The sequence below is a fragment of the Canis lupus genome, chromosome 8 (assembly GCF_003254725.2).
Source record: "Canis lupus dingo isolate Sandy chromosome 8, ASM325472v2, whole genome shotgun sequence".
NCBI lineage: Eukaryota > Metazoa > Chordata > Mammalia > Carnivora > Canidae > Canis > Canis lupus.
In genome coordinates this window covers 61960879-61987352 of record NC_064250.1, presented here as the reverse complement: position 1 = coordinate 61987352, position 26474 = coordinate 61960879, and the positions used below count along the sequence as shown (strand labels likewise).

Genomic DNA, 26474 nt, shown 5'->3' with positions numbered 1-26474 from the left:
AGGAACCTGTGGGTATAAATCTCAGTCTAATGGCAAAAGACCAGCATCCTTTATTAAGCTGGCAGACAGCAAGGGTGGAATCCTCTCTTCCTCTGCTTTTTTTTTTTTTTTTTTCCTATTCAGGCCCTCAAGGGATTAGTTGTAGCCTACCCAGCGGGAAGAGGATTCTACTTTACTGAGTCCACCAATTCAGATGTTAATTTCATTGGGAAACACCCTCACAGACCCACCCAGAAGCAGTGTTAAATTTGGGCAACCTTTAGCCCAGTCAGGTGACACTGCAGATTAACCATCATAAATCCACCCCTTGTCAGTTTGGCAGCCAAGCACATCTCCTTAAATTGTATTTAATCTCCAAATAAAAACAATAACAAGGTCATAATTATACCAAACATGATATTCCTATCCTGCATACAATAGGAAATGCCCCAACCCCTTACATAAAAAATTAACAATACTTAATGCCATGATATAAAGTCAACACATCTTACATAATAAAGGAATAAGAGAGGAAAGACATTGTAATATATTAAAATGATTTATGCACACATATTTCTACACAGGTATATTCGTAACAAAATACGGAGGAAATACAGCGATTTCTGTAATGGTTTTGGGATCGTGGGTGGTATTTATAACTACCTTCTTCCGCTACCCGCTCTGTATTCCCTTTGTCTTCAGCAAGTACCTTGTGGAATGATCCAGTCAGTCATTCCTGAAGAATCTGGGCCTTTAGTTCTCCTGCCTGGATTGGGTTGTTAGAGTTTTCAGTTGACATGTCACAGGACATGGTAATACTAGTAGATACTCTAAGGGATCTGCTGTATTTCTGGCACTCTTCCTTACTTTCAGTGTGGAGTAAGTAGTCTAATTTCCCCTCGGTGGTGAGGATCCATCACCCCAGCCGGCACCAGAACTCCCTTCTTTGCCTATTGATTCAGGAGGTGACCCCAAAGTGGCTGGGTGGCTGTCTTAATTTCCAACTCAATGGACTCATTTATTGTTTGTCTCTTGGTGGATGCATTCCTTTGCCTAGAACTAAGACTTCTAGGCTAGCACAGCATAAAGTCATGGGAACAGGAAGCAAACATTTTGCCAGGGAGTCACTGGGGAGTAATAGTGAGTGGTGCAACTCTCAACTCCACCTCATGATTTCTGGGTCTGTGAATCCTGGTATGGGAGAAACAGCACCATGCATTGGATGTGGATTCAGAGCATTTACAGCCTCCTGGAGAACCTTGCTAGAGCCCTGCAACATTTTGTTGCCTAGCTAACACTGTAACTGTCTCTTCAAAAAGCCATTCCACTGTCCTGTCAAGCCAGCTACTTCAAGATGGTGGAGAACTTGGTAAGACCAGTGAATTCCATGAGCATGGGCCCACTGCTACATTTCTTTTGCTATGAAGAGAGTTCCTTGATTAGAAGCCATGCTGCATAGAATACGATGACAGTGCATAAAGCATTTCTTAAATCCACAGATGGTAGTTTTGGCAAAAGCACTGCATGCAGGGAAAGCAAATCCATGTCTATAGTAAGCATCTATTTCCAGTTAGAATGGAATATTGCCCCTTACATAATGGAAGCAGGCCCATGTAATCAACCTGTCACCATGTAACTGGCCGATCTCCCTGAGGATTGGTGCCATATTGGGCACTCAGTGTTGGTTTCTACCGCTCGTCGATTGGGCACTCAGCAGTAGCCATAGCCCTGTCAGTCGTGGTGAACAGAAGTCCAGGTTGCTAGGCCCACACTTAACATCTTTCCCTAGCACCACAGCCACTTTGGTCATGGCCCACTGCGTGATAATAAGGTTGGACTGGACTAACTGGTATCTATAGAAGAGATCATCCTATTCTATAAGAGATTATTAAAATCCTCCCTGCTGAGGTTACCCTTTGGTGAGCATCCACATGGAACACAAATATCTCCACCTTTTTCTCCTCGTTCAAAGAGTTCTATCCTTATACCTCTTACTCAAATATCTTTGGCAACCAAACTTGCTTGTCACCAGTATTCTAATCTTCCGAGTCCTTGACCATCCAGCCAAACCATTGGCCGCTGCCCATCAGTCATTAAAATATTGCATATCTGGCCATTTCTCCTTCCAAGCAAAATGAACATCCAAATCCTGTCTGCTGGGAAGATTTCCCTTCACCATGTCCTTTAAGGGATGTGCCAGAAGGTTGCTGTCCTGCTTCAGCTGTCCCCTTGTGGGTAGTGCCTGCAGATGATGTGGAATGATCTGTAAACAAGGCCTGAGTCTTCTCTTCCTCTGTCACCCATCATAGGGAACAACCCATGAAGCCATAGATAAAGGCTAGGAGACAGAAGTGGGCATCTGGGTTGCTTTTTCATGTAACTCTCTGGTGCCTTCGTGACCTACTCAGGCACCATGTGATGATGGAGTGCTGCTGACAGATAATAGCCATGGGTATCTCAGGTTTCATGGAATTTGGGAACCCATAGTTAAGTGTCTAGTCTCTGTTTAGGCCCAAGAGCAGACCAAGAGCTGTTTCTTAAAAGGAGAGTAGTTATCTGCAGAACATAACACGGTTTTGCTCCAAAATCCTAAGGGTTTATACTGTAAATCACCACTAGGGGCCTGCCAGAGGTTCCAGAAGCATCCCTATTTACCACTGACATGTCAGGCACTATGGAATCTGCTGGAACATAGATCCAAGTGGCAGAGCAGCTTGGACAGCAGCCTGGACCTGTTGCAGAGCTTTCTCTTGTTCTGGGCCCCATTCAACAGCGTCTTCTCGGTCACTTGATAAACAGGCTGGAGTCATACTCCCAAATGAGGAATGTATGACCTCCAAAATCCAAAGATCATTCCTCTTTTTAGTTGTAGGTGGGGTCAGATGCAACAAATTATTCTTCACTTTGGAAATAGTATCCCATACCCCTGGAGCCCTAGACATCTCTCACCTAGAAGGTCCCTGATTTTTAGTTAGATTTATTTTCTACCCTCTGACCTACACATGTCTTCCCAGTCTAGAGTAGTTGCTGCTACTTGCTTACCAGGTCCAATCAGCATCAGGTCATCAGTATAAGAGATCAGTGCGATGAAGAAGAGAAAGACAATCAGGAGCTTCACAAAGTAATTTCTGACATTGGCCAGAGAGTTGAAATACCCCTGACAGAGGGCATAAGAGTACATTGCTGGCCTTGGGAGCCGAAAGCAACTCCTTTCCATGGGCCTTACGGACAGTGGTGGAGAAAAAAGGCATGTGCCAGATGAATAGCTGTGTGCCAGGGTGGTGGTAATTTGTTCAAGCAATGAAACCGCATCTGGTATAGCACTGCTGTTGAAGTCCACACCTAGTTAAATTCATGGTACTCCAGTGTCCTCTCCAGATCCATCTGTCTTCTGTACAGGCCAATATGCAAGGGGTAGGTGGGAATCACCACTCCTACATCTTTCAAGTCTCTGATAGTGGCACTAACCAACCTCTGCAGTCCCCCAGGAACTTGATCTTACTTTTGGTTTGACTATTTCCCTAGGTGGAGGCAGTTCTAATGGGTTCCATTTTTGCCTTTCCCACTATTACTGTCTTCAGTCCATAGGTCAGGGAACCAGTATGAGGATTGTGCCAGCTGCTAAGTATGTCTCCTCCAATTATGCGTTCTGGAACTAGGGAGAAAACCACAGGTTGGAGTCAGGGTCCCACTGAAGCCACCATGAGATGGAGGTGAAACTCCATGGGTCACCTGACCTCCAGAAGCCCCTTTTCTGACTGGTGGGCCACATGATGTTTGGGACTCCTGGAATAAGTGTCCCTTTAGAGCCAGAATCCAGTAGTCCCCAGAAAATCTGGTTTCCTTTTCGTCAATGAACAGTTCCTCCAGTAAGAAGCCATAGTCCCCTTTGGGGAAGGCTGGGAGAAAGATTCACAGTATAAAATTTCAGGGTCCTTTAGTCAACCCACCTTCCCCTTCATTCAGGAGGTTCTGGGGTACGTAAACTGCCTCAAGGGTGGGAGTTGATGGCCAGTTTACTAAGGGAAGGCAGAGGAGATGACAAAGGGACACCAGCAACTTTTGGATGGTGGTTGTGTATGTTCCTTTCTTTGGTCATAGCAGTGATTTCACAGGTGTATACATCTTTCAGAACTTACAAAGCATGCACTTTGTATGTGGGAAGTTTATCCTATATTGGTTTTACTTTAATAAAACTTAAATTTTTCTAAACATACCTATTACAGGACAGATTAGGAAGGAAATAATTTCTCACTATTCCAGTTTATTTAACTCCAAAGTGATCAGTAATATTTCTTGTTAAAATCATAAAGTCATACCTGTCATCAAAATTTTTAAAAATATGACTTTGCTTATTTTAAATGGGCCTCTTAACAGTTTGAAAATGCCTCAGAATTATAGGAGACCTTGGTGATGGCCTTAAGAATTTGGGTCCCTTTGAAAGTTCATTCCTGTCATGGTGACAGGTGCGAAGGGGGCAGCCTTAACCTGGTGGTGTTCACTAGTGCCTCCTCGTACTGATTCCCCACTCTCTGATTCCACATCCCCAAGCATTCTCTTCTTACAGTTTTCCTTTCCTCCGTGGATCTGCCTGTAGGGAGGTAATATATTGCTGACTGGGACAACAGAAGTATTCTGCTGAACCAAGTGATGTTCAAATTTAAATTGCTTTTATTGCCTTTCGATCAGTCATTTGGCATTCTGGTTTTAGAAGGAGAAAGAGCCTGAATCAGCGTGCCTGAAATCTTAAAAGTTAGAACATATTTTCCAAGAACTTAAGTAGGATTCTTTCCCTTTAATCAATTAATCATCCATTTTATCAGGTTGTTAACAATTTTTTTTTAAAGCTTAGTGTTAACCTGTGATTTCATGGGGGTTTTTTTGTTGTTGTTACTGAAGTTTGTAATAGTATAATAATTCAGTTATCCTACACTACCTTTTCCTTTCTAGGTAATCATTCTGATTGTCTTTCCTGGTGTAAAGTCATTCATAGTCTGTTCTTTTAAAATTATGCACCATTTAATATATGTATATGTACAGTGGTATATTATTATTCAGCCATTAGAGAGGATGAGATTTTGGCCATTTGGGACAATGTGGTTGGACCTAGAGGTACTATGCTATGTGAAATAATTCAAACAAAGAAAGACAAATACTGTATAATTTCACTTATATGTAGAATCTAAAAAGCTAAACAAAGAAGCAAACAAACAAACAAACAAAAAGCAGAAACAGACCCATAAATACAAAAAACAAACTGATGGTTTGGGGTAGGGTATAGAACAGGCAAAAACAGATGAAGGGAATTGGGAGATACAGGCTTCCAGTGATGGAATGAGTGAGTCTTGGGGATAAGAGGTACAGCACGGGGAATATGGTCAGTGGTGCAGGAATAGTGTGTGGTGACCTGTAGCCACACTTGTGATGAGCAGAACATAACATACAGACTGGCGGAATTACTGTCCTGCACACCTGAAACTCATTGTGCCAACTCTACTTCAATTAAAAAAAAACCAAAAAAAAAAAACCATACATTTAAAAAGTGAAAGAAAAGGTACCATTCTGATAAATGTATTATTATATTGTCCTTTGTCTTAATTAGCGAAGGGCTCTTTTCACCGTTGAATTCTTCCGTTCCTTCATTTTTGTGATCTTCCCTGAATGCCACATACTTCCCAGAGCTTTGACCTGGGGAGCTCCAAAATAACATCTTGCCCGATGCTGTTGTTCATAGGTCGCCTACAACCAGAACAAGAATGTTTTTCTGGTAAATCAAATTTTAAAATATAATAAGAATTGAGAAGGAGAGGAAGATTTTCTCTGTGCTATGAGACTCCTTCAGCAGGTGCGGGCAGTCCTCTCCCTTCTGTGGGAGTGCCGGCATTGCACGGGTGGCACATAGTGTAAGGCATTTTCAGGGGAGCCCTTTCCATGACTGAACACCTTCAGGTGTATAAAATCATGCCCCCTTGACATCATCTGAAATCTGCTTCCTCTAAGCTCTGCATGGCAACCCTTGTCCCATCCTCTAAAGAACACAGACCGGTTCCGTTGTTTCTTGCAGACGTTGACAGGGATTTGCGGATCGTTTTATCTAAGGTAAAGCTTTTGTTAGCTTTTCCGAGTCTCTGTCTTCTTTTTGTTTCACTTATGCAGCATGTGCTTTTCTTACTTGTGTGTCTCCCACTAGCTTTTACTCCCTGTCTGCGTAGAACTTCTCTTGGGCCCTGGGTTATGGCTGCGTGGGGAGGTGACCCCACCCCCCAAGGTCTCTATCAGTTCTTCTGGCCGCCCCTTGTCCTTCCTGGGGCTTTGCAGTCCATGACAGTTGACTACCGTGTCCTCACCTGAGAGTCAGTTTGTAGGGGTTCTGTTTGCAGTCCTTCATTGTCTCTAACGGGGTTGTTTCTTTGACTTTGAAATGTAGAAAATATTTGCCATGAGATGTTCATTTGGCATTTCACAGCCCACCAGTAAAATATGCTTCATTGATGTGTCTCACTGTACTGTCGTAAGCATGATACTGTATAAACTCAGGTCTCTACATTATCAAAATGATAATCATATTTGCTGGACATTTTAGGTCAGGGTAACGTTCGTACAACTACAATCGGTAGGCCACATCCATTCTGCTTCCTGTTTTTGGGTGGCCTGTGAGCTAAGAATGGTCTTTATATTCCATCTTACATTCTTAAGTGGTTGAAAAAGTCAAAAGATGAACAATATTTTATGACATGTGTATATGATACGAAATTTGAGTTTCACTGTCTGCCAGTAAAATTTTATTAGGACACAGCCACACGCCTGCATTGGGGTATCATCTCCGGCTGCTTTTGGGGCCACCGCAGCAGAGGTGAATTGCTGCCCTGGAGACTACATAGCTTACAAAGCCGAAAATATTTATCGTCTGGCCTTATATTCGTTATTCTTTATCCATTGCTAAGTAACAAACTGCCTCAAAACTCAACGGCTTAAAACAACACACATGAACTATCTCAGAGTCTCTGTGTGTGAGGAAGCTGGGCACAGCTTAGCTAAACCCTCTACTTCCAGGTCACTCACAGGCTGCAATCAGAGTGGCCAGGCTGTAGTTCTTTCAAGGCTCATCTGGGAAAAGACTTACTTCCATCCTGGGAGAGGTTATGGACGTGGCCTTCTGCATTTATAACTCCTTTCTGGAGGAATCTTACTGTTCCTTATATACTTGTGGTTTGCTATGATGGCCTCCCCACTACGGCCTCATCCTTTTGGATGATAAGTTTGGCTCTGTGCTCTAGCTCTTTGCTCTAACTCTGGCTCTTTTCTGTTTAGCAGTCTATTTGAAATTCTTTGCATCTCATTCTGCTGTTGACTCAGTACTGCCTTTGCTTACTGTCATGTGCAGCGTCTTGGCCCAGGGAACCCCCAAGGTGTGGTTCTCCAGCCTCTCCCATCCCATTCATCTCGCCCATTTTTAAGGAAAGGTTCTCTGACAGAGATAGTGAAGTGAGTGAAGTAAAAGCCTTAAGAGCATCATCTGGGTCACAGAGAAAAAGCAGAAAGGAAGAGGGGCAGGGATGAGGTGTGCCAAAAACCATAGCCCGTGTAGTGGGGTCCCAGCTTTTGCCCAAACCGCACCTACCCTGCAATTAAGACACATTCAGGCATGGCTGATAAAGTGGCCTAGTATACCCACTGGGTGGATGAGAGTGCAAGGCTCCTGCCCAGGCAGAGCAGCTCAGTTCTCAGAGGGCTTAGCCCTTGGGGGGAGGTAGGGGGCAAGTCTGTGTCCTATCCAGGGAGAAAATGCTAAACATTGAAAAGAAAAGAAACCTCTTTTACCAAAATCTTTACAAGCTCCTGCACACATCTTGACTTCCCCGAGCCTCACAAGGAATAAAAGAAATGCCCTCTCTTGTGCACCAGAAGCCATGGCAGGAGTGAGCACCCTTCAGGTGGCTTGTGGGGCATAAGAAGGCAAGGGAATGCTGAGAGGTGATAAGGAGGAAGAGTATCTATAGCTCACATAGGACGTGCCCTGGGGGCCTTGGGGATTACCGGTTGAGAGTGAGTGGAGTTACAGATTTTGCAGGAGTAGTAAAGAATCTCATTTGATTATTCTCACTGGTGATGTCCAGGGAAATACACGGTGGGTCAAGGAAGAATGCAGTAACAGCCAAAGGGGAGCCTTCCCTCTGGGCAGCCAGTGTGTCAGAGCCGCCACGCTCCTGTGCACCAGCCCCACTGAGGGCCCGGCTCATCAGGGCGCAGCTCTGCGCCAGTTTCTGGGCTGAGAAGTCACATCCACCGCTTCCTGGAAGCCTCACAACCTGGAAAACAGATAGCTCTGTGTGCTTGCTTTATGGATGAAGAAACCGAACTTATCCTCCTCAGGACTCAGAGCCACTGGGAGCTGGGACTGGGGTCACGTACAAAGTGACTCCTGAAAAGTTGCTTCGTGCTCTCCCGTGGCTCACACCTGATTCTGTGCTGCTGGGTTTTTTCCCTAGTGAGGTGGATGTTTACTGCAGGTAAGGGGTTGGGAAGTACTGGCCTGCAGACAACTGGGGGACTGATTCCATTCATCTCTGGAATATGTGCTGAGTTATTTTTACCTCCTAAGGCAGAAGAGAAATCCACAGGCAGAGTTCTTGTTCTAAGAAGGCTTCCACACTGTTTGGGGAAATATGGAATAAATATGACAATTCATGATACCAGGGAGTTTTGATAGATATTTGAGTGGTAAGATGAATGCCACGGAAGTGCAAAGGCAGCGTGGACCCCTGGGGACTGGGAGTGTCAAGGAAGCAGTCACTCAGGATGGAGAGACCCCCATGGGCCAGGCCAGGAGGACCGACAGGCTTTTGGAGGCTGAAGGATGCCTTGCAGATGGTGGGAAATAGCCACAGGATCCTGTTCTCGGGAGGCTCAAGACTTGCTGGCCTCCTAGCCCTGCTTGTGTGCTGTTCTCCATGAGCCTGTGATCTTGTAAATTAAGTTCATTTTATTGCTCCTATTCTAAAAGCAATGTTCACTATAGTGTGAGATGTGCAGGTAGTGTAAAATGCGCATGATAACACCCACAGACAAACACTGCTGATATTTTTATATATTTCCTTTTAGCCTTTTATATCCATATGACATTGTACTCATACTAGACATACAATTTCCTATTTTCCAGTTTTCGCTTAAAGTTATACGCATTCCCAATTACAGGCTCTCTGTAAACGACATTTTGCAAGGACTGTATAACATGCCATTGAACAGATATACCAGAGTCTTCTTAACTATTCAGAGTAAGTGAAGTTGGCTGAAAACTCCCACCTCAGGCAGGCATATGAGCAATCCTGTAATTCTGGGATGAAATGGGAGCCAGGAAGTGAAAATTAACAATATTAAGTCACGAAATAGGAACTTTGGAGGACAAATAGAAATAAACAACCAAAGAGAAAACATGCTATCTGCAAAAAATGTTATCTGCAGGCGTCTGTTGCAACTGAGGAAGAAAGATTCTGAGTGAGCAAGATATCATGAATAAAAAACAATCAGACATTTATTCATTCAAGAAGTATTTGTTGAGGGTTGGCTGCGTGCTAAGCAATGCTCTAGGCCCTGGAGGGGGGAGGGGCAGCAGTGAACAAAATTGCTTTTTAAAAAAAAAATCCAAAAAATTTAAATTAAAATTTAAAAAGGAATCCCTTACATTTTAGTTGGGAGAAATAAGTAATTGGCAAATAAATATATAATAGCCTTTAAATTCCATGAAGAAACAAGAAAGGAAAGGGACGAAGAGGTTGGGTATTTCATCAGGATGGTTAGAGAAAGCTGCGCTGATACAGTGACACCTGAACAGAGACTTTAGTAGAGGGACAGGTGAGCATTACCCATTGTTCTAACAACATTGTTGAGACAGCTCCTTAGAGTTATGCATTAGTGAACATATGAAACGTGAAATTTCATAGGCTCATTGTTTCCACCTCATTATGAAAATGTTACATCTATTAGAGTGCATACCCACCTGCCTGCCGCTGCCGTGATCCTACTGTGACTGTTTTACTATCCCTGCTTGCTCTGTGTCTACCCATCCATTCATCTTGCTTCCCGTCATAGTTTTAACTTTTAGTCTTGGTGTTTGCACCCTTTAATCTATACATTCTTAAGCTAATCAGTTGTGGATTTCTTTTACCACATTCAGAAACTCAGCAGTCATGCATAGAAATGTTATGTTCATTTTTATATTATAGATGTCAGTGTTATTTAATTTTTCCTTTTTCATGTAATTCCTCAATCCATTTGGAGTTTATTTTGGGTGGTGTTATAAGTCAAGGGTCTTATTTTGTTATTTCCCAAATAGCTGGTTTCCTCAACACGTTTGTCAAACAGTGTGGCATTTCCTATGTTGGCTGGTCCCCTTTCAAAAACAGTACAAGTTTGTGGATGTGCCTAGATATTTTTCCTAGTCTCTTTTCATTTGATTTGGCTGTTGATTTGTTTTGCTAGCACCTCAGTTTTACAATTTTGTTTTGTAACATTTTTTAACATGTAGTTAGACAAAACCTTCCCAGTTACTTTATTTTCTAAAATCTTCTTAGCTGGGTTATTTGCTTATTCTTGCAAAAAAAAAAAAAAAATTAAAATCATCTTATGTTCTAAAATACCTGCTTAAAATTTTAATTTGTATATATATTTCTTGCTTTTTTGAAAGGAATCTTGCCTCACCTTTAAAACAGATAATAATAGCTGCCTTTTGAGAGGATTGGTGTATGGATTAAATGCTAACAAACACAAGAAATGTTTACCATGATATATCAGCCTGTTTTGATGTTACAGAGAGTTCTAACATTTATTTGGGCCCTACCCCATTGCAGTTCACTTCTAGAGTTTCCCAGGTTCCCTTTGAAGCTTAAAAAAAAAAAAAAGCTCTGGGCTGCTATGAATTCTGAAATCAAGCACATTTGAAGAGGTGAAGTGACAGCAACACCCGAGAAAGTCTCCCTGCCCTTGTTGCAGGACGTTCCTGCACAGTCATGGTCAGACTAGACAGGCACGGATGGGCCTCCTCTCCCCGCATCCTCCCTCCACAGGATCTGCATTGTTCAGGCCTTCAGATCGGCCTTCGCTGTCACAGGTCACGGGGCTGGAATCCGGCACCAGGCTTCCTTCGCTTTCTAAGGCACAGGTCAGGAAACAGCATGTCAGCATGACAGCATCAAACCCATCTTCCTCCGCGATCCTTCCAGTCACCTCGGCCTGGCTTCCCAGCCCACAGACGACACACTCAGCCGTGAGAGAGGAGACCACGTGGGTGGCTGTAAACACCCCAGCCTGGGAAGCTCAGCACAGAAACTGTGTCTTAAAAGTCCCCTGTGCACCATTTCGAAGCGCTCTTCCAACCTCACCCCCCGCCAACCCAAGGACATCCTTGGGGTAAGAGAGAACACCCAGAAGCTTGTGTTCTCGGAGTTTTAAATAGTCCTGTCCGCTCACACCTCTCAGGGGTAACTTCGCAATGACCAGGCCCGGCTGTCCCTCACACTTCCCTCGGCCCTGTATGGTTTGAAGGAAACAGTAGGAGAGCAAGGTAGCTGCGAGAGCATCTTCCCTTGGAGAAAACACTTGAGCCTGCCGGGGAGCTTTCTCCTCACCACCCCACCTCCATTTCTGGTCCTCGTCCTGGCCCTCCGGGTCTCGGCAGGATCAGGCCTCAGAGCGTCTGCACGCACCGAGGACACCCTGTGCCATTCTGTTCGGGAAGCTTTCCTGGGGCGGGATCTCCGCAGGCTGGCTGGCTGCTCCTGGGGCCGTGGCCAGCGATTCTTCGTGTTCCCTCGTCAGCCCTGTTCTCAGAAATCCCTTCACCTTCCCTCCCCGTGTCTTCTGATGCGAGCCCCGCCGGCCGCGTCCCAATAGAAAACTCCTCTTCCCGCGCGGGGCGTGTGCCCCACCCCTTGGTGGCCCACCGATGCCGCGTGTGTGCCCAGGCCGCCGCCCCTCGTTGCACACGGGGCCTCCTGCTCCTCTCCCCAGTCTGGCACCTCACGGGCCACCCCCGTTTTCAGGTGTTCCCTCTTCTCTCCCTGTGCCTCCGCCTGTGGATGACCCGCCTTGGCCGAGATGACCGGCCGCGGCTCTCCGTGGCGCCTGGCGCCGAGCCGACCTCCCGCACCTGCCATCGCCTCGGGTAGGACGGACGGACGTGGGAATCGGGACCTCGGGACGGCGGCTCGAGGGCTTGTTCCCAGACCCCGAGGCAGCAGACGTGACCGTCAGCAGCAGCGTGTCTAGTGCCCGATCCTGGCTGCAGAAAGCACATGAAAGGTGGAGAAGGTGGGAGTCTGTGCCCCTTTTTCCCTCAGAAGCAGGGCTGCGGGGTCTCTCTCACACCCGCCGTGCCTCAGCTGAGGAGAGACCATCTGTGACGCTGGACGCGCTGCCGAGCAGTGAGCAGTGGGTGGATACTGAGGAACCAAAAAGATCAAAGCACGCTGCTCTTCCCTTGTTCTGCCAACATTTTCTCAGAGTCCAGGGGTGGAAGTGCAAGAAGTAGGATCAGGTCTGACACAAACAACACTGCTGGAATCTTCGGTCACAGATCACTGCTCATTTCCCTGATGCTCAGTGGCGGCTCCAGGGAGGGAGTGTATACAGTTGGCAGCACCAGGTCAAGCATTTGCTACGTCCCAGGTGCAGGGCCGAGCCTGCCCTTCGTGCTTTCACTCACACAGGCGCCCTAATACCCGTTTAGGTTGAGGAGACCGCAGTATAAAGACGTTAATGAACTCTCCGAGGCACACAGCCGGGGTTTGAATTCGGTCCGGCTCCGGAGTCCGTGTTCTTACCAACGACGCCGTCTCTTACAAATGTGTTATCGGGTTTTGTTCCATAACAGTTATTAATATATTAGTGTGCACCAGGGAATCGTTTTGCAAATCCAAATAAAGGAAGAACCATTTATCTCCATGTATACCATGTTATGCTTTTTTTTTTTTTCTTTAAAGATTTTACTTATTTATTCATGAGAGACACAGAGAGAGAGAGGCAGACACACGGGCAGAGGGAGAAGCAGGCCCCATACAGGGAGCCTGACGTGGGACTCGATCCCGGGTCTCCAGCATCACGCCGCAGGCTGAAGGCGGCGCTAAACCGCTGAGCCACCCGGGTTGCCCCACGTTACGCTTCTTAATTTCCACCTGTCCCCTTCGTTACTCTTTCTCACTATTGATCTGCCTTTTAACAGGGGCCAAGGTACATTTGGTTGGATTGATTACTTTCATGCCCTTAGGATAAATTCAAACATTTCATCGAGACACTGGGTTATCTTAATTTTTTACCTGCCATAATAAATAGTAGACAATATCTTTGAGTTCCCTATAGGGCTTGCCTGCCTGCTTTATAGGAGCAGATAATGAAGCAGGTGCTTTCACTCCATGAAAAGCCCCAGGTCCGGTGCTCGTGTTAAGATATTAGGAGTGGAGCCATGTCCAGGCGGCTCTGACTCTCCCTGCCTCGGCCTGCCGTCCCTCCCCATTCCTGCTGGGCCTGCTGTTCACTGGCTCACAGCGGGGAGAAGAGAGGCCAGTATGGTTGCAATTGCTTTTATGCAAATCTGAGTGCTGGATTGACTTCCCTGAGTTCATTAGGAGTTGTTTCCATTGGGGAATCTTCCATCAATTTTAGTATATGTGCTGCCGAAGCGAGCACGGAATCTTCCATCAGAATCGAGTCCATAGATGGGAAGTCTAATCTGTCCTGAGCCTTCACATTCTTTTTTTCCAGTTAAATATTTGGGGTGGTGGCTTCCCATTAGGGGTGACTTATACTGAAAAATGATGCAACGCTTTGTTTCTGCTTATTTAAGTTTCAGAAATTTGATTTCATGGTATCTTGCTTTAAATACCCTTGCTCCGTTTTTCACTTCTAGTTCAATTTCAAAGTGTGTTGCATGATACTTGTTTTATTAAGAATACTGTCACTATAACTTCATCCTCTGGTTGTTTTAATAGCAAGTTTTATCTGCCTACAGGAGAATATTAAAAAGTGAGCCTCCATATCCTCAAGAAATGAGTGCTTTAGCTAAAGACCTAATTCAGCATCTTTTGATGAAAGATCCCAAAAAAAGATTGGGATGTGGTCCACGTGATGCGGATGAAATCAAAGAACATCTCTTTTTTCAGGTGAAATGTATTGAACAGATGGTTTTGTATGCCCTGCTATTTGGGGGCTTGACATTCTTGGTGAAATGAGTGAACATGGTCCCTTTTGGAAATCTTTGCTCCCTATTTTCACATACATTGCACCTTTTTTTTTTTTTTAAGTGACAGGGACCCTGGAGGAATCCAAGGCTCAGAATTCTACTGGGAGATGCCTAAAAGTGTTTTTCTCCCTAAATGAAGTGAGAATAGGGAGGACCATAATCGCATTAAGTCTTCCATATGCTTATTGGTTCCAGTTTTCAGTATTGGTTTCTATTTACAATCTTGAAATTCAGGCATATGGTCCGAAGAGGCTTTTATTTTTTACTCTGTTCATGAGCCATTTCCACCAATGTATTCCACCTTTTAGAAAGTGATTTCATTTTTTTCTTCTTTTCTCTGGAGTGATCTCAGACAATTAAAAATCTACCTTTTTCTCAGTAGCATATCTGCAACATAGAGTTATTTTTTTTTTTTTTGGCATATTCTGAAAAAGCCTAATGAGACCATTTCACAGAGGACCAATACATCTGCTCAATTTAGTAACAACAACAACAACAAAAAAAAACCTCCAAAATTTGAGAAATTTGAGATTAATTGGGGGGTGGGAGAAGTCAAGTTGTCTGACTTGACTAGTTATTTTAGTCTACGTGGCCAGCCTGGGACGCCATGACTTTAGTTTTTAAAACCCTGAACTTACAAGCTTGCTTGCTTGCTTGCTTGCTTTATTTATTTATTTATTTATTTATTTATTTATTTATTTATTTATTTATTTATTTATTGAGAGGGAGGGAGCCTGTGCAAGCAGGGGATGAGGTGAAGAGGGGCAGAGGGAGAGAATCCTAAGCAGGCTCTATGCTCAGCACAGAACCCAGCTGGGGTCTCCATCTCAGGGCCCTGTGATCATGACCCAAGTTGAAGAGTCAGATGCTTAACCAACTGAGCCACCCAGGTGCCCCATGAACTTAACGACTTTTAAATAATTTCATCACCTCAACAAACATGACCTCTAAATATTTATGGTCTAAAGGGACCATCCAAGTTTTATTTTTATTCTGTAAACTGGGTTTTTACAGTATTGTCACCAAAACAAATGAACATATAACAAAACAAAGAAAAAGCTCTGCTGTAGAGTAACCTTTATGTTATCTATTGTTTTTACATCTAGAAAAACAAATAATGGTTGAAAATAAGAACTACCTCTCTATATTTCTATACTCAAAAAAAGAACATCAGTCTCTCGGTTGTAACCTGTTTAAAAATACATTACTATGATCTTACAGATTCAGTAACAGAAATACATTTAGAATAAAATTAACTTGTCAGTGTATGCATTTCATAAATTAGCATGGCCTACAAAGATTAATATTTGTACAAACTATTTCAAATATGTTGTTGAGAAATCTGGCTCAAAATTTAACAATAAAAAAAAATTTAACAATAAGGTAAAATTCAAGAAAGTACTCAAGCAAAATATCTCAATCATGTTTTCCTAGGGTCCTATTCTCCATGACTCCTTCTATTTGTAAATATTACAGTATGTCTTTCATATGAGAGAAATTTCTCTTTTCTATAGCTTGGAATAGTAATTTTAGGCTATTTAATTGCCTTGCTTTTTAAACAACAAGGACACTTTAGGAAAAACCAGAATCCAACTTGTAAAGACCTAAATGGAGAGGAGGTGGAGAGGAGCATAATAGCATTCAATCTTTTACACACCAAACGTTCTCCTGCTAACAACATATTTCTTTAAATGACCCCTTTACTCTAATAGTTTCTCTTAATGTGTGTATAAATAGCCAAGCACAAATCATATGCTTGTAATGGAAAACATTACAGCCACCCAGAGGACAGAACACTAACTAGAAAAAATCAAGAGACTGACCCTTCCACTAGCTAATGTTTAAGTAAAAAGGTTATCTCTTGCTTCTGGGCTTCAGTTTCCATCTAGATCAAGTAAAGGAGATGAGCTAAATGATCTCTAAAGCCCACTCTAAGCTAGAAAAAATAAAAAAAGTGAAGACCTGTAATCTAGTGATTTTTTTTTTCTACATTGCCTCCACAAGAGGGCATAATAAAAACATTTTATGTTGGTTGATTAAACTTAACGACTGTCATCAACCGTCTCTGAAATCGAAATGTGTCTTACAGTGGATATCATAACCATTCCAGCTGGTAATGCCTTTTCTTCCTAAATGGTACATAAAATAATGGTGTATCTCACTATCAGTGATGACATTTTAGATTTGAGGAAGTATGTTAATAGGATAGCTGTAGAATTCAATTCAATAAGTCTTGTCTGAGGTGGTTTTAAGTGACAGAAGGAGCATAAGTTAAATAGAGCACAGAATTGAATTTGAGTACTCTAAAACATAGCACATAGCAGTTTATCAGGCAGTGAGTGTCTGGCATGAGGGAAGAGGGGACCTGGATTATCCTATGGGGGAGAGAAGGAGCAGTATTTAAAAAGCTAGAATACTAGTTAAATGAGAAGCAGATGATTACATTAGTATGATAGTACCATTTTCACTTAGAGACCTAAACAAGTGCATGATTTATAGTGAGTTTTTATTTTCTGATCTGTCCAGAGGACCAGGAGGGAAACCAAGTATAGGCAGAGAGTCACTCAACATTGCCTCTAGAAAACAGGAATATTCCTTTAGAATTAATATTCATATCCATAGAGCATTGAAAAGCCCTTTATTACAGTTCAGTTTTGTTTTGTTCTGGCCTCCTTTCTCAGGAGGGTCAGGACAAAAATAATTTTTCTGTTATCCCTAGGGTATCTCGGTGCCCCCCAGAGGACCCAGCAAGACCCCACAGTGACCAAGGGCAGTCTCATCTTTCAGCATTGGCTGGAGCAATCAACTGCAGTCAGAAAATGTGCTCATGCTTTAAAAAAAATAAATAACCCACCATATTTCTAATTATTGATTGGCAATATGTGTACTTTCCATATCAACCAATGAAAACCCGAATCTGTCCTTGTTATTCTTAGAAAATTCTCAGAAAATACTCCAACTTTGTTGGTTTCTACTTTGTACCAATTTTCTTTTCTCTGTTTTAGAAAATAAATTGGGATGATTTAGCCGCCAAAAAAGTGCCCGCGCCATTTAAGCCAGTCATCCGAGATGAATTAGATGTGAGTAACTTTGCAGAAGAGTTCACAGAGATGGATCCCACCTACTCCCCAGCAGCACTGCCCCAGAGCTCCGAGAGGCTGTTTCAGGTAATCTCCAAGAGTCTGTTCATGCACAGGGGCCATGTGTGCTCAGAAAAAAAAAAAAAAGAAAAAAAAAAAAGACTAATTTTCCCATGAACATGTTCTTGGCATCTTAAAAGCAAGATTCTCTAATCTCTTAAACATAGAAATACTGCACATTATCAACTGAAGTTTATGGTCTGTTACATATTGGATATTATGTGTTTTTTTATATATAAAGAAGTGCTGATTTTTTTCCTTGAAATTTCATTTCTGTTCAGGCTCTTTTATAGAAAAATACAATGCTACTGTATTTTACCTCTATCCATACAAAATTTTCTGCAGTTCATTAAAAGTATTATCTGATTCTTTATCTTCAGCCAACAATTTTAACTGCTTTCTAACTCCTGAAAAAGATCCTAGAAAAGATTTTATACTTAGATCTTTCTCAGACTTGCAGTAGACTCACTGTCAAATGGCATCAGAGCTTTCCTTCTTGAGTCCCAGAAGGATCCCATTAGTATGGCCTCATCTGGTCACCTGGGCTGTGTCCCTGGCCCTTAATGACCCAAATGTGTAGTACATGGCTGGGTACATAGTAGATGTTCAAAAAAAACATCCTTCGAACTAGTGAATGTTCTAGCTTGAGCAGATTAATCATCTATCACGATGCCACTTTTGGTTCAGGCCATCATTCTGCCATTTGATTTTATTTCTTTTCCAAAACTCAATTTAAAATTTGAGTCAAATTTAATAATTGAGTCAAATAACTGCTAACTTAGAAACTAACTGTAGTGAACCTTGCTACAAAACAGTAGCCCTTGGACCACTTTGTCTAATGCCTTAAACTCTACCTTTTTGAGAAGTTAGTTGTGTTTTTATAAGCGAACTTTTATCAGCAATGCAAAAGAATCGCAGCTGTGAGTCAGATACTGGGGGTGGATTAGGAAGTAAGGTTTTTCTGCCTTTAATTTTGAATTGGTTTAATTCTACCAGAAGATGGCATTATCTCCTTCTGAAAAGCATTTTTCTATTGATGTGAAATCACCTTGCATTTTAGATCACAAATAAAATGAGATTCATCTTAACACCTATTTGAATGTTTTTCATTCTTTTTTGTTGATATAAGGAAAAAATTGCTACAGTTTGGTCTGTGCTAACCTGAAAAATTGCAAATCCTCATTCTTTACTCTTCCTTTTCTTTTGAAGGGCTATTCCTTTGTTGCTCCTTCCATTCTGTTCAAGCGTAATGCTGCTGTCATAGATCCTCTTCAGTTTCACACGGGAGTTGACCGTCCTGGAGTGACAAATGTTGCCAGGAGCGCGATGATGAAGGTATAGATGTGGTCAATGAGATGACATAGTTACGATTTAAATACCAACACCAATTAACATTGTCAAGGCCAGTGAACGTGAGACACTTACCATTTGACTAAGATGCAATTTTAGGAAATGAGTAAGTGGAAATAGCAGCATTTGCCCTAGAGAATTAGTCATATCAACTTCAGTGAACTCCGTTTTGCAATGATAGCAAATTATGTATCTTAAAAAGTTATATAGATGAAAGTAGAAATGAGCTAAAGCAAGATGAATCTTAGAAGATTATAAATGTATCCCACACATATTTATTAACATTGATAATGTTCTTTTACCCACAATGTTATTTATCCCTCTGCATTCCTAGTATTTTCTGAAATTAAGTGATGTTGGTTTCTTATCAGGACTCCCCCTTCTATCAGCACTATGACCTGGATCTGAAGGACAAGCCACTGGGAGAGGGAAGTTTTTCAATTTGTCGGAAGTGCATACACAAAAAAAGTAACCAAGCATTCGCAGTCAAAATAATCAGCAAAAGGTAGGACCATTTCTGGCATTCTTTTGTATGGACTCATCCTGGTCAATGAATTCTGTAAATTAGGATTTTTATTTTAAAAGCAGTGGTTTCTTGTAAGGCTTTTCACCCATGGGTTTAGCCATTCAGCTCATTAGTTGATCCATTATCCTTCTGACTCTAATAGATGTTTGCTAGTAAAGTAATCCATTTGAGACATAAATCAGTGTGACAGGCTTTCGAGGTTACTGCGAGAACATTTTCTGTGGCGGTGGCAGTCAGACTTGCTCAGCAGCTGTTGCCGTGCCTAATAGTTATAGATTCGAGATTCTTTTTTTTTTCCTGAAATGACTTAGCAATTTGCCGGTAGCTTTGAGAGCCAGCTCATTGTTTTGGAAACACATTATTACCTCCATGATTATGTATTCTTATTACCAAAATGTCAGGGAAGTAAGGCATCCATTTCTTCATATGATTGGCTCTCTTCTGACTCAGAAATAATCGTTGTCTCAGGGATAATGCATTACTTGTTCTGGTGGGTTGTAGGACTCATTGCTGTCAGAAACCTCGCTGTGAGACTTCAACAGTTACATTCCAAATACACAGTAAATAAACACAAAATTCAGGTTGGGATCATCGGGACATAAAAACTTGGTGAAGAGGTGTGTATGTGGAGGCTAACTGCTTTTGTTTTGCAGGATGGAAGCCAATACTCAGAAAGAAATAACAGCTCTGAAGCTCTGTGAAGGACACCCCAATATTGTGAAGCTGCATGAAGTTTTTCATGATCAGGTATTTCACACTATTTTGCTGTGCAGACTGATTCCCATAGAGGGTTCTGTTTCCCACCAGTTTTGTCGGTGCTGCCGGGTCAGAGTCAGGGATGTGAATGTGACCCAGCCACTAGAGAGGGCAGAGAAACTTCTTACCCATCCTTCAATCCGGTGCATCCTTTCACTTCTGCTCTTCTCACTCAGGAGTGGGCGCACATGACATGGACGAAGGACGGCAGGCAGGGGCCAGTGGCAGTCTCATGAGCCGCTTGTCAACACTCCAGCAGCTACTCACCATAGTGTGATCACTGGACAGTTCTCAGGAGTCAATTAGTTATCAGCCCTCCCCTTTCTTTTCACTTCCAGAATAGACTTTAGAGAGTCTTAAACCTAACTAGTGCAAGCTGGAGAATAAAGATGAAGCAGGAGGGCAAAGGTCCTCCCTCTCATAGTACTGCAGAGGGCATATTCTGCCCAGACCTCAGGGCAGGTCACACTGACCCCTCTTCTCCTTGTCCTGCTTTCCAACAGGAACCCTGTGCAGAAGCATGGAACTCTGCATGTGGGAGGAAGGCCACTGGATCAAGTCCCATGTCTCCTCAGTCCCTCCATGGCCACCTTCCATGACAAAAATTGCTCCATTACAGTTAACTTCCTCCCCAGGACTGGGTGAGGTGACACAGTCCCACTTGAGACAACATGCTGAGCAAAGGAGCCAAAACCAATCCTGGATGTGGCTTACCCTAACTTTACCAAAGAAGAAACAGACTCAGAAGGATCAGGAGCATCTAGCCGGGAAAACCTGGACTCTGGTCCTGGGCTGTCCCCACGTGCTGCTGTAGCACCATGTCCTGGGCAGTCCATGGCCTGGTTCTCTACCATATACCCAGAGTTCCCAGAGTGCCATGGCCAGCAATGACACATCCTAACCACAGTGACTGCTGTCCTTTATTATTGCCTACCTTATGAGGTCCAGGTACTATACCAGGTTCCACATGTGTTATTCAGTCCTTAGAATAACTGAAACTCACAGAAGTTAAATAACAGGATTTCACCGTTTGTAAGTGGTAATGCTGGGCTCTGAACCCAAGCATCCAGCTTCAGAACAAGCTTTTAATTACTCTGCTCTGCTGCCTAAGGGGAGGCAGAAGCATGGAGTAAGCACCCAAAGATGACATTCTCATCTCCTGGCTCTTTGGTTCTCATAGACAGAAAAATGAGTATCTTGGGAGTGAGGACTTGGAGGAGTTGCTCTCCATGCTCCTCTACTGCCTCTACCGTGTTGGGCTATCCAGTTACAGTGGAGGTAATGAGTCCCCCATCCACTGGAGGTACTTAAAAAGAGCACATCATTGGTCATGGGATTGGAGGATGACCTTTGACCCTCCCCCTCTGATTTTGCACTTGTGCACACTTACGTCCCAGCAAAGACATTCAGTGTCTTATATTCAGGCAGATGTCAGATCTCAGGAACTGCATCCCTAGTTTTTTACTTATGCCACAGGTTAAACTTATTATTTGCTATTTTTATATTAAGGAGTTCCTGAAGGATGCCTGAATGGCTCAATGGGTTAAGCATCTAACTCTTGGTTTCCTCTCAGGTCATGATCTCAGGATTGTGAGAGCCACACTGGGACATGGAGCCTCCTTAAGATTCTCTCTCCTCTCCCTCTGCCCCTCTGCATTCTCTCCCTCTCAAAAAAAAAAAAGAGTTGCTGAAAATAAGTTGTCTCATGATGTAATGCTATATATACCAGTACAGATATATTAAAATATATTATCATTCTGCTGTTGATACCTTGAGTTTTCTGTGTAGGTGACATAGTTGCCTAGATCATCCCCAGGTGCACACAATTTTCTCTTCAGCTAATGGTGAAATCCATTAGGGTGGGTCTTTAGCCTCCAACTCTGCAGCCGTGGAGTTCACTCAGTGCATCATGATCTGTACTCGTTTCCTATTGCTGCTGTAACAAATGACCACAGCCTGAGCAATACCAATTTATCATCATGCAGTCTGGAGATCAGAAGTTCAGAATCAGTCTGACTTGTGTAAAGTCCAGGTGTCAGCAGGACTGGTTCCTTCTGGAGACTCTAGGAGATAATCCATTTACTTGCCTTTTTTAGCTTCTGGAGACTGCTCACATTCCTTGGCTTGTGACCCTTCTTTCTATCACTCCAATCTGTTTCCATAATCCCATCCCATACTGTTGGCTCTGAGAGATAATTCAGACATGCTTCCCGTGTCAGCACCCTTAATCACATCCTAAAAGTCCTTTTACCATAGCAGGTAATGTTCACAGGTTCTGGGGATCTGGATATGGACGTCTCTGGAAAGCCATCATCCAACTGTCTCATATACTTTTTCTCACTGTTATCTATTGTATTGGTAAGGTCCTAAAGTTCATCGAGGTTAAGGAGCATCACCAGGGTCATAAATAGAGTCAAACCATGTTTGACTCTAAAACCTCTTTTAAACCACTTACAGGTATCACCCTCTATTTTTTCTTTTTAAAGCTCGCTGGCATATGCTTGTCACAGACTTTCCACTTTGACTTTATCTGTTGTATGTACAAACTCAAACTATTGGAGAGCAATTCTCTTATTGAAAGAGTTCACCTTTTAAAATTTGTCCAGTATGTACAGGATAATTGCCTTTCTATAAAGGTTCTTTCTTTCTTTCTTTCTTTCTTTCTTTCTTTCTTTCTTTCTTTCTTTCTTTCTTTCTTTCTTTCTTTCTTTCTTCTTTCTTTCTTTCTTTCTTTCTTTCTTTCTTTCTTTCTTTCTTCTTTCTCTCTTTTTCTTCTTTCTTTCTCTTTCTTTCTTTCTTTCTTTCTTTCTTTCTTTCTTTCTTTCTTTCTTTCTTTCTTTGAATTTTGCTAATTCAAAAGGAAATGTATTTATTGAATAGTGTTGGTTCTGTGATACATAGCACCTGAATCTGTTCTTTGGGTATCTTTTTTTAAACTACATGCTTGTGTTCACTTGAGAGCTGATACAATCCCTTTGCTTTTTGATTGCTCCTGTGTCATTTTCTTTATGGACTAGTATACAAAGCATAGAAAAGAAGTAATTTTTAAACTATATAGTTAATGATAATGCCATTGATAGCTAAAGTAATCATTTAAAAAAAACAAACCCTGCATTGAGCTCTGGGTACTTGACATGGATATTAATAAGAAACCCTGAAACTAATCCCCTGAGCTCTGACAAAGGTTTAGAGTGCCCTCATGAAACAATACCTTTTTTAAAAGATAAATTTGCCATTCACTGGCTGGGTCAGGCCTCTTGTGGGTAGTTGCCCATACTCTGTCATTAATCTTCTATATCGTTTAAAGCCGATGATTTCACATTCTTATCAGCACTAGGTCACACTTTAAAAAGAAAGATACATAAACTTGATAGAGAGGGTTGGAATGGAATTCAAATGAAAGAATTAGTCAAAGAAGAGATATATAAAGATTTCACTGCAGCACTTGAAATTTTCCATTACCAAAATAGAATTCTAAAAACACCACATTATCCTTCAGTTCTTCCCTCTACACTAGTAAGGATTGCTGTTGATTATTTTAACAAGGGATTATCCAAATTTATTGGTGATAGTTAATAGTCCAGGAATCCTTCATCTGTAAATACACTTCTCTTGGTGAAAGCTCTCTGCACTATTCTTTTTTTTTTCCTTTCTAGCTTCACACATTTCTGGTGATGGAACTTCTGAACGGGGGAGAGCTGTTTGAGCGCATTAAGAAGAAGAAACACTTCAGTGAGACGGAAGCCAGCTACATCATGCGGAAGCTCGTTTCGGCTGTCAGCCACATGCATGACGTCGGCGTGGTGCACAGAGACTTGAAGCCCGAGGTATCGCCCCTGTCACTCAGGCTGTTCCTAAATATTCCCCTGGGACCTGCAGGCTTCTCTTGCTTTGTTTCTTGGGGCTTTCTGCTAAATAGATACTTGCAGGGCACCTGGGTAGCTCAGTGGCTGAGCATCTGCCTTTGGCTCAGGGCATGATCCCAGGTCCTGGGATTGAGTCCTGCATCAGGTTCCCCACAGGGAGCCTGCTTCTCCCTCTGCCTATGACTCTACCTCTCTCTCTGTCTGTGTCTCTCATGAACAATTAAATAAAATCTTAAAAAAAAAAAAAAGATACTTGCAGATATCCCATTTCTTGGATTTTTTTTCTTTTCTATTTTAGTCTAAATAAATTTTTTTTCTTTTCTTTTTCTCTTTTTTTTCTTTTTGCCAGCAGATCATCTTGAGGTTATATTTGTAAGTGTGAGAGCCTTTTATGGAAGAAATACTTTATGCAACAGTTGTGAGCTAAAAATAGCAATGGAAATGTTTTGTAGCAGAAAATAATATCCTTTCTCTATGTGTACCGTTTGAGAGGGATTTTTTCAAATGATATTTTGTGAAAGCTTATTTTTCATTTTTGTAATCAAAGTGATTATCTCATGAATAGCAATGTATATAATTCTATTATGAATATTTAAACATAAAAGAATTGTCTTGGTTTAACTAGTTGTACAGTCCTTTTATGCGCTTCTTTTTGCTCATGTATGATATTTATAGGATTGTGTAGCAATGCGGAAGCAGCAGCTTTTTATATATTCCTACTTTCAAAAGGTTATTAAAGAAGGTTCTAACTCCAGAAAGCCCCTTTTTAGTATCAAAACTATGAAAATTCCCCCCTTTGAGGAAATCATCAAAATAATCATGAAAATTGAAAAACAAAACCCAATAATTTATGAAAGACTAACAATGACTCATCCTTTTTCATTTGCAAAATTATACATATTTCCTCTTTAAAATAGAACTTCATTTTTAATAGCCACGTGATTATAATGCATTGCCAAATTTATTTTTAAGTAATAATTTCTTTGGAGTTTATTTTTTGTGTTAAACCACAAAAGAATATGTCTCTGAAAGCACCGGGTTTTTTTTTTTTTGGTTTTTTTTTTTTTGTTTTTTTTTTTTTTTTTGCCTGCTTAAGTATCTTGATCATTGATAGGAAGAGGATGTTTTAAAAATAGAATTCTGTGCATCCAGATATAATTGACTGATTCTAAAACATCTGAACTTCTGGCTGTGGACTTCCTATTACTGTTACTCATATTACTAGTAATTAATCAAAAGTGAATTGTTTTATGAACTTGCAACTCTGGTAGCTCCCCCTCTGCTTCCTTCATCCGAGTTCTCACTCTCCTACAGAACACCCACTGAAAATATGGTACTCTGTACATCGGAGATTAGAGATCTATTTTTAAATGTGAAAGCACACCACTTAAATGTTTTCTTGATAGACAAGGAACAAGCATGTAATTTTTTTAATTGAAAAGATCTGTTCCATGACTGTATAGAATTCATTTTCACATGTTTTATTCTTTGATAACTGGCCATCTGTCATCCCACGAGTCTCAGATGAGGCAACTGTCCTCTCCAACAGAATTTAAATTTGCCTTCCTATTTTACCGATCAAAAAGATACTTATGTTGCTTAATTCTTCTTGTTTGTTACAAACCTTTTCTTTCAAATAATCGTTTGAAATGAAGAATTGTCAGATTATTTAGGAGATTCTACTACAGTTATAGCCCTAAATCAAAATAGATTTTGGAGAAATGAAAATGTGCCTTTGTACTAACATCTCCATGATAAAATAACTTTCACTTGGTCTTTTAAATGGCAGAGTATATTATTTCCAGACTAAAAGTTTAATACCTTTCCCATTGATGTCATATTTTAAGATCCGATTATATATTTTTTGGTTGATGTTTATGTGGCCTTGGCTTTCTGCTTAGGCAAAATCCTAAATTCTAAGTGAGAAGCAGACAAATTTAGAAGCTGGCTAACACATTCTTAGCGGGCTGCTTTGTACTTTTCAAATTGGGCCCCATACTCTTGAAAGATTAAGAAAAATTACATCAAATTAGTTTCAAGTGGGACTTGAGATCAGGCTGAAAGGCAGTTGCTTCCTGCCACTCCTGCCCTTGCGCATCCAACTCCACTCAGAGAATGGGAGCGGGAGGCCGCGTCTCCTTCACATCAAGAACTGCTGCTAAGGAAGTCCTCTGCCTGTCTTAATATAGAATAAACTGAAGTCATTTCCCAAGGCTTAGCAGGCTCCATGAGGACGAGGGCCAGGTGTGCTTCTCATGCCTCTGTGTTCATAGCACAAGGCTTGCGCTGCAGAGGGGCTCGGGAGTCGTTTGCTGAAAGACTTCTCCCCAGCTCAAGCGGATGAACCCCAGCTGTGACTGGGGTGTTGTGAAGCCTTACATTCAGTTATATCCACATTTTAATTCCATCACAAATTCAGGATCAAGCATTGTATGATAGAACATTTAAGAAAACTCTTTAATATTTTTGCTTTTCTCTCCTCCCACATTTTGCATTTTTAACTTTTGAATGGAAGGTGTAGAAGATTTTTCTTTGTATGAATGATGCTTTCTGCGGTGTCCTTTATTTTAGCTGGAGTAATAGTAACAAACAAATGATGTTCCAGATCTGAGGGATAATTTAAT

General features: G+C 41.8%; 1 protein-coding gene across 5 annotated transcripts in view; it reads left to right on the top strand.

Annotated features, from left to right (window-relative positions):
* Window positions 1–26474, top strand: part of RPS6KA5 (ribosomal protein S6 kinase A5) — a 170927-nt gene that overhangs the window by 130598 nt on the left and 13855 nt on the right. For all 5 annotated transcript variants that reach the window (XM_035719806.2, XM_025442351.3, XM_049113416.1 and 2 more), the window contains 6 exons: window positions 13982–14132; window positions 17218–17379; window positions 18562–18687; window positions 19074–19207; window positions 19882–19975; window positions 23641–23811. In XM_035719806.2, the coding sequence (XP_035575699.1) occupies window positions 13982–14132; window positions 17218–17379; window positions 18562–18687; window positions 19074–19207; window positions 19882–19975; window positions 23641–23811 (838 nt within the window). The remainder of the gene's footprint in view (window positions 1–13981; window positions 14133–17217; window positions 17380–18561; window positions 18688–19073; window positions 19208–19881; window positions 19976–23640; window positions 23812–26474) is intronic.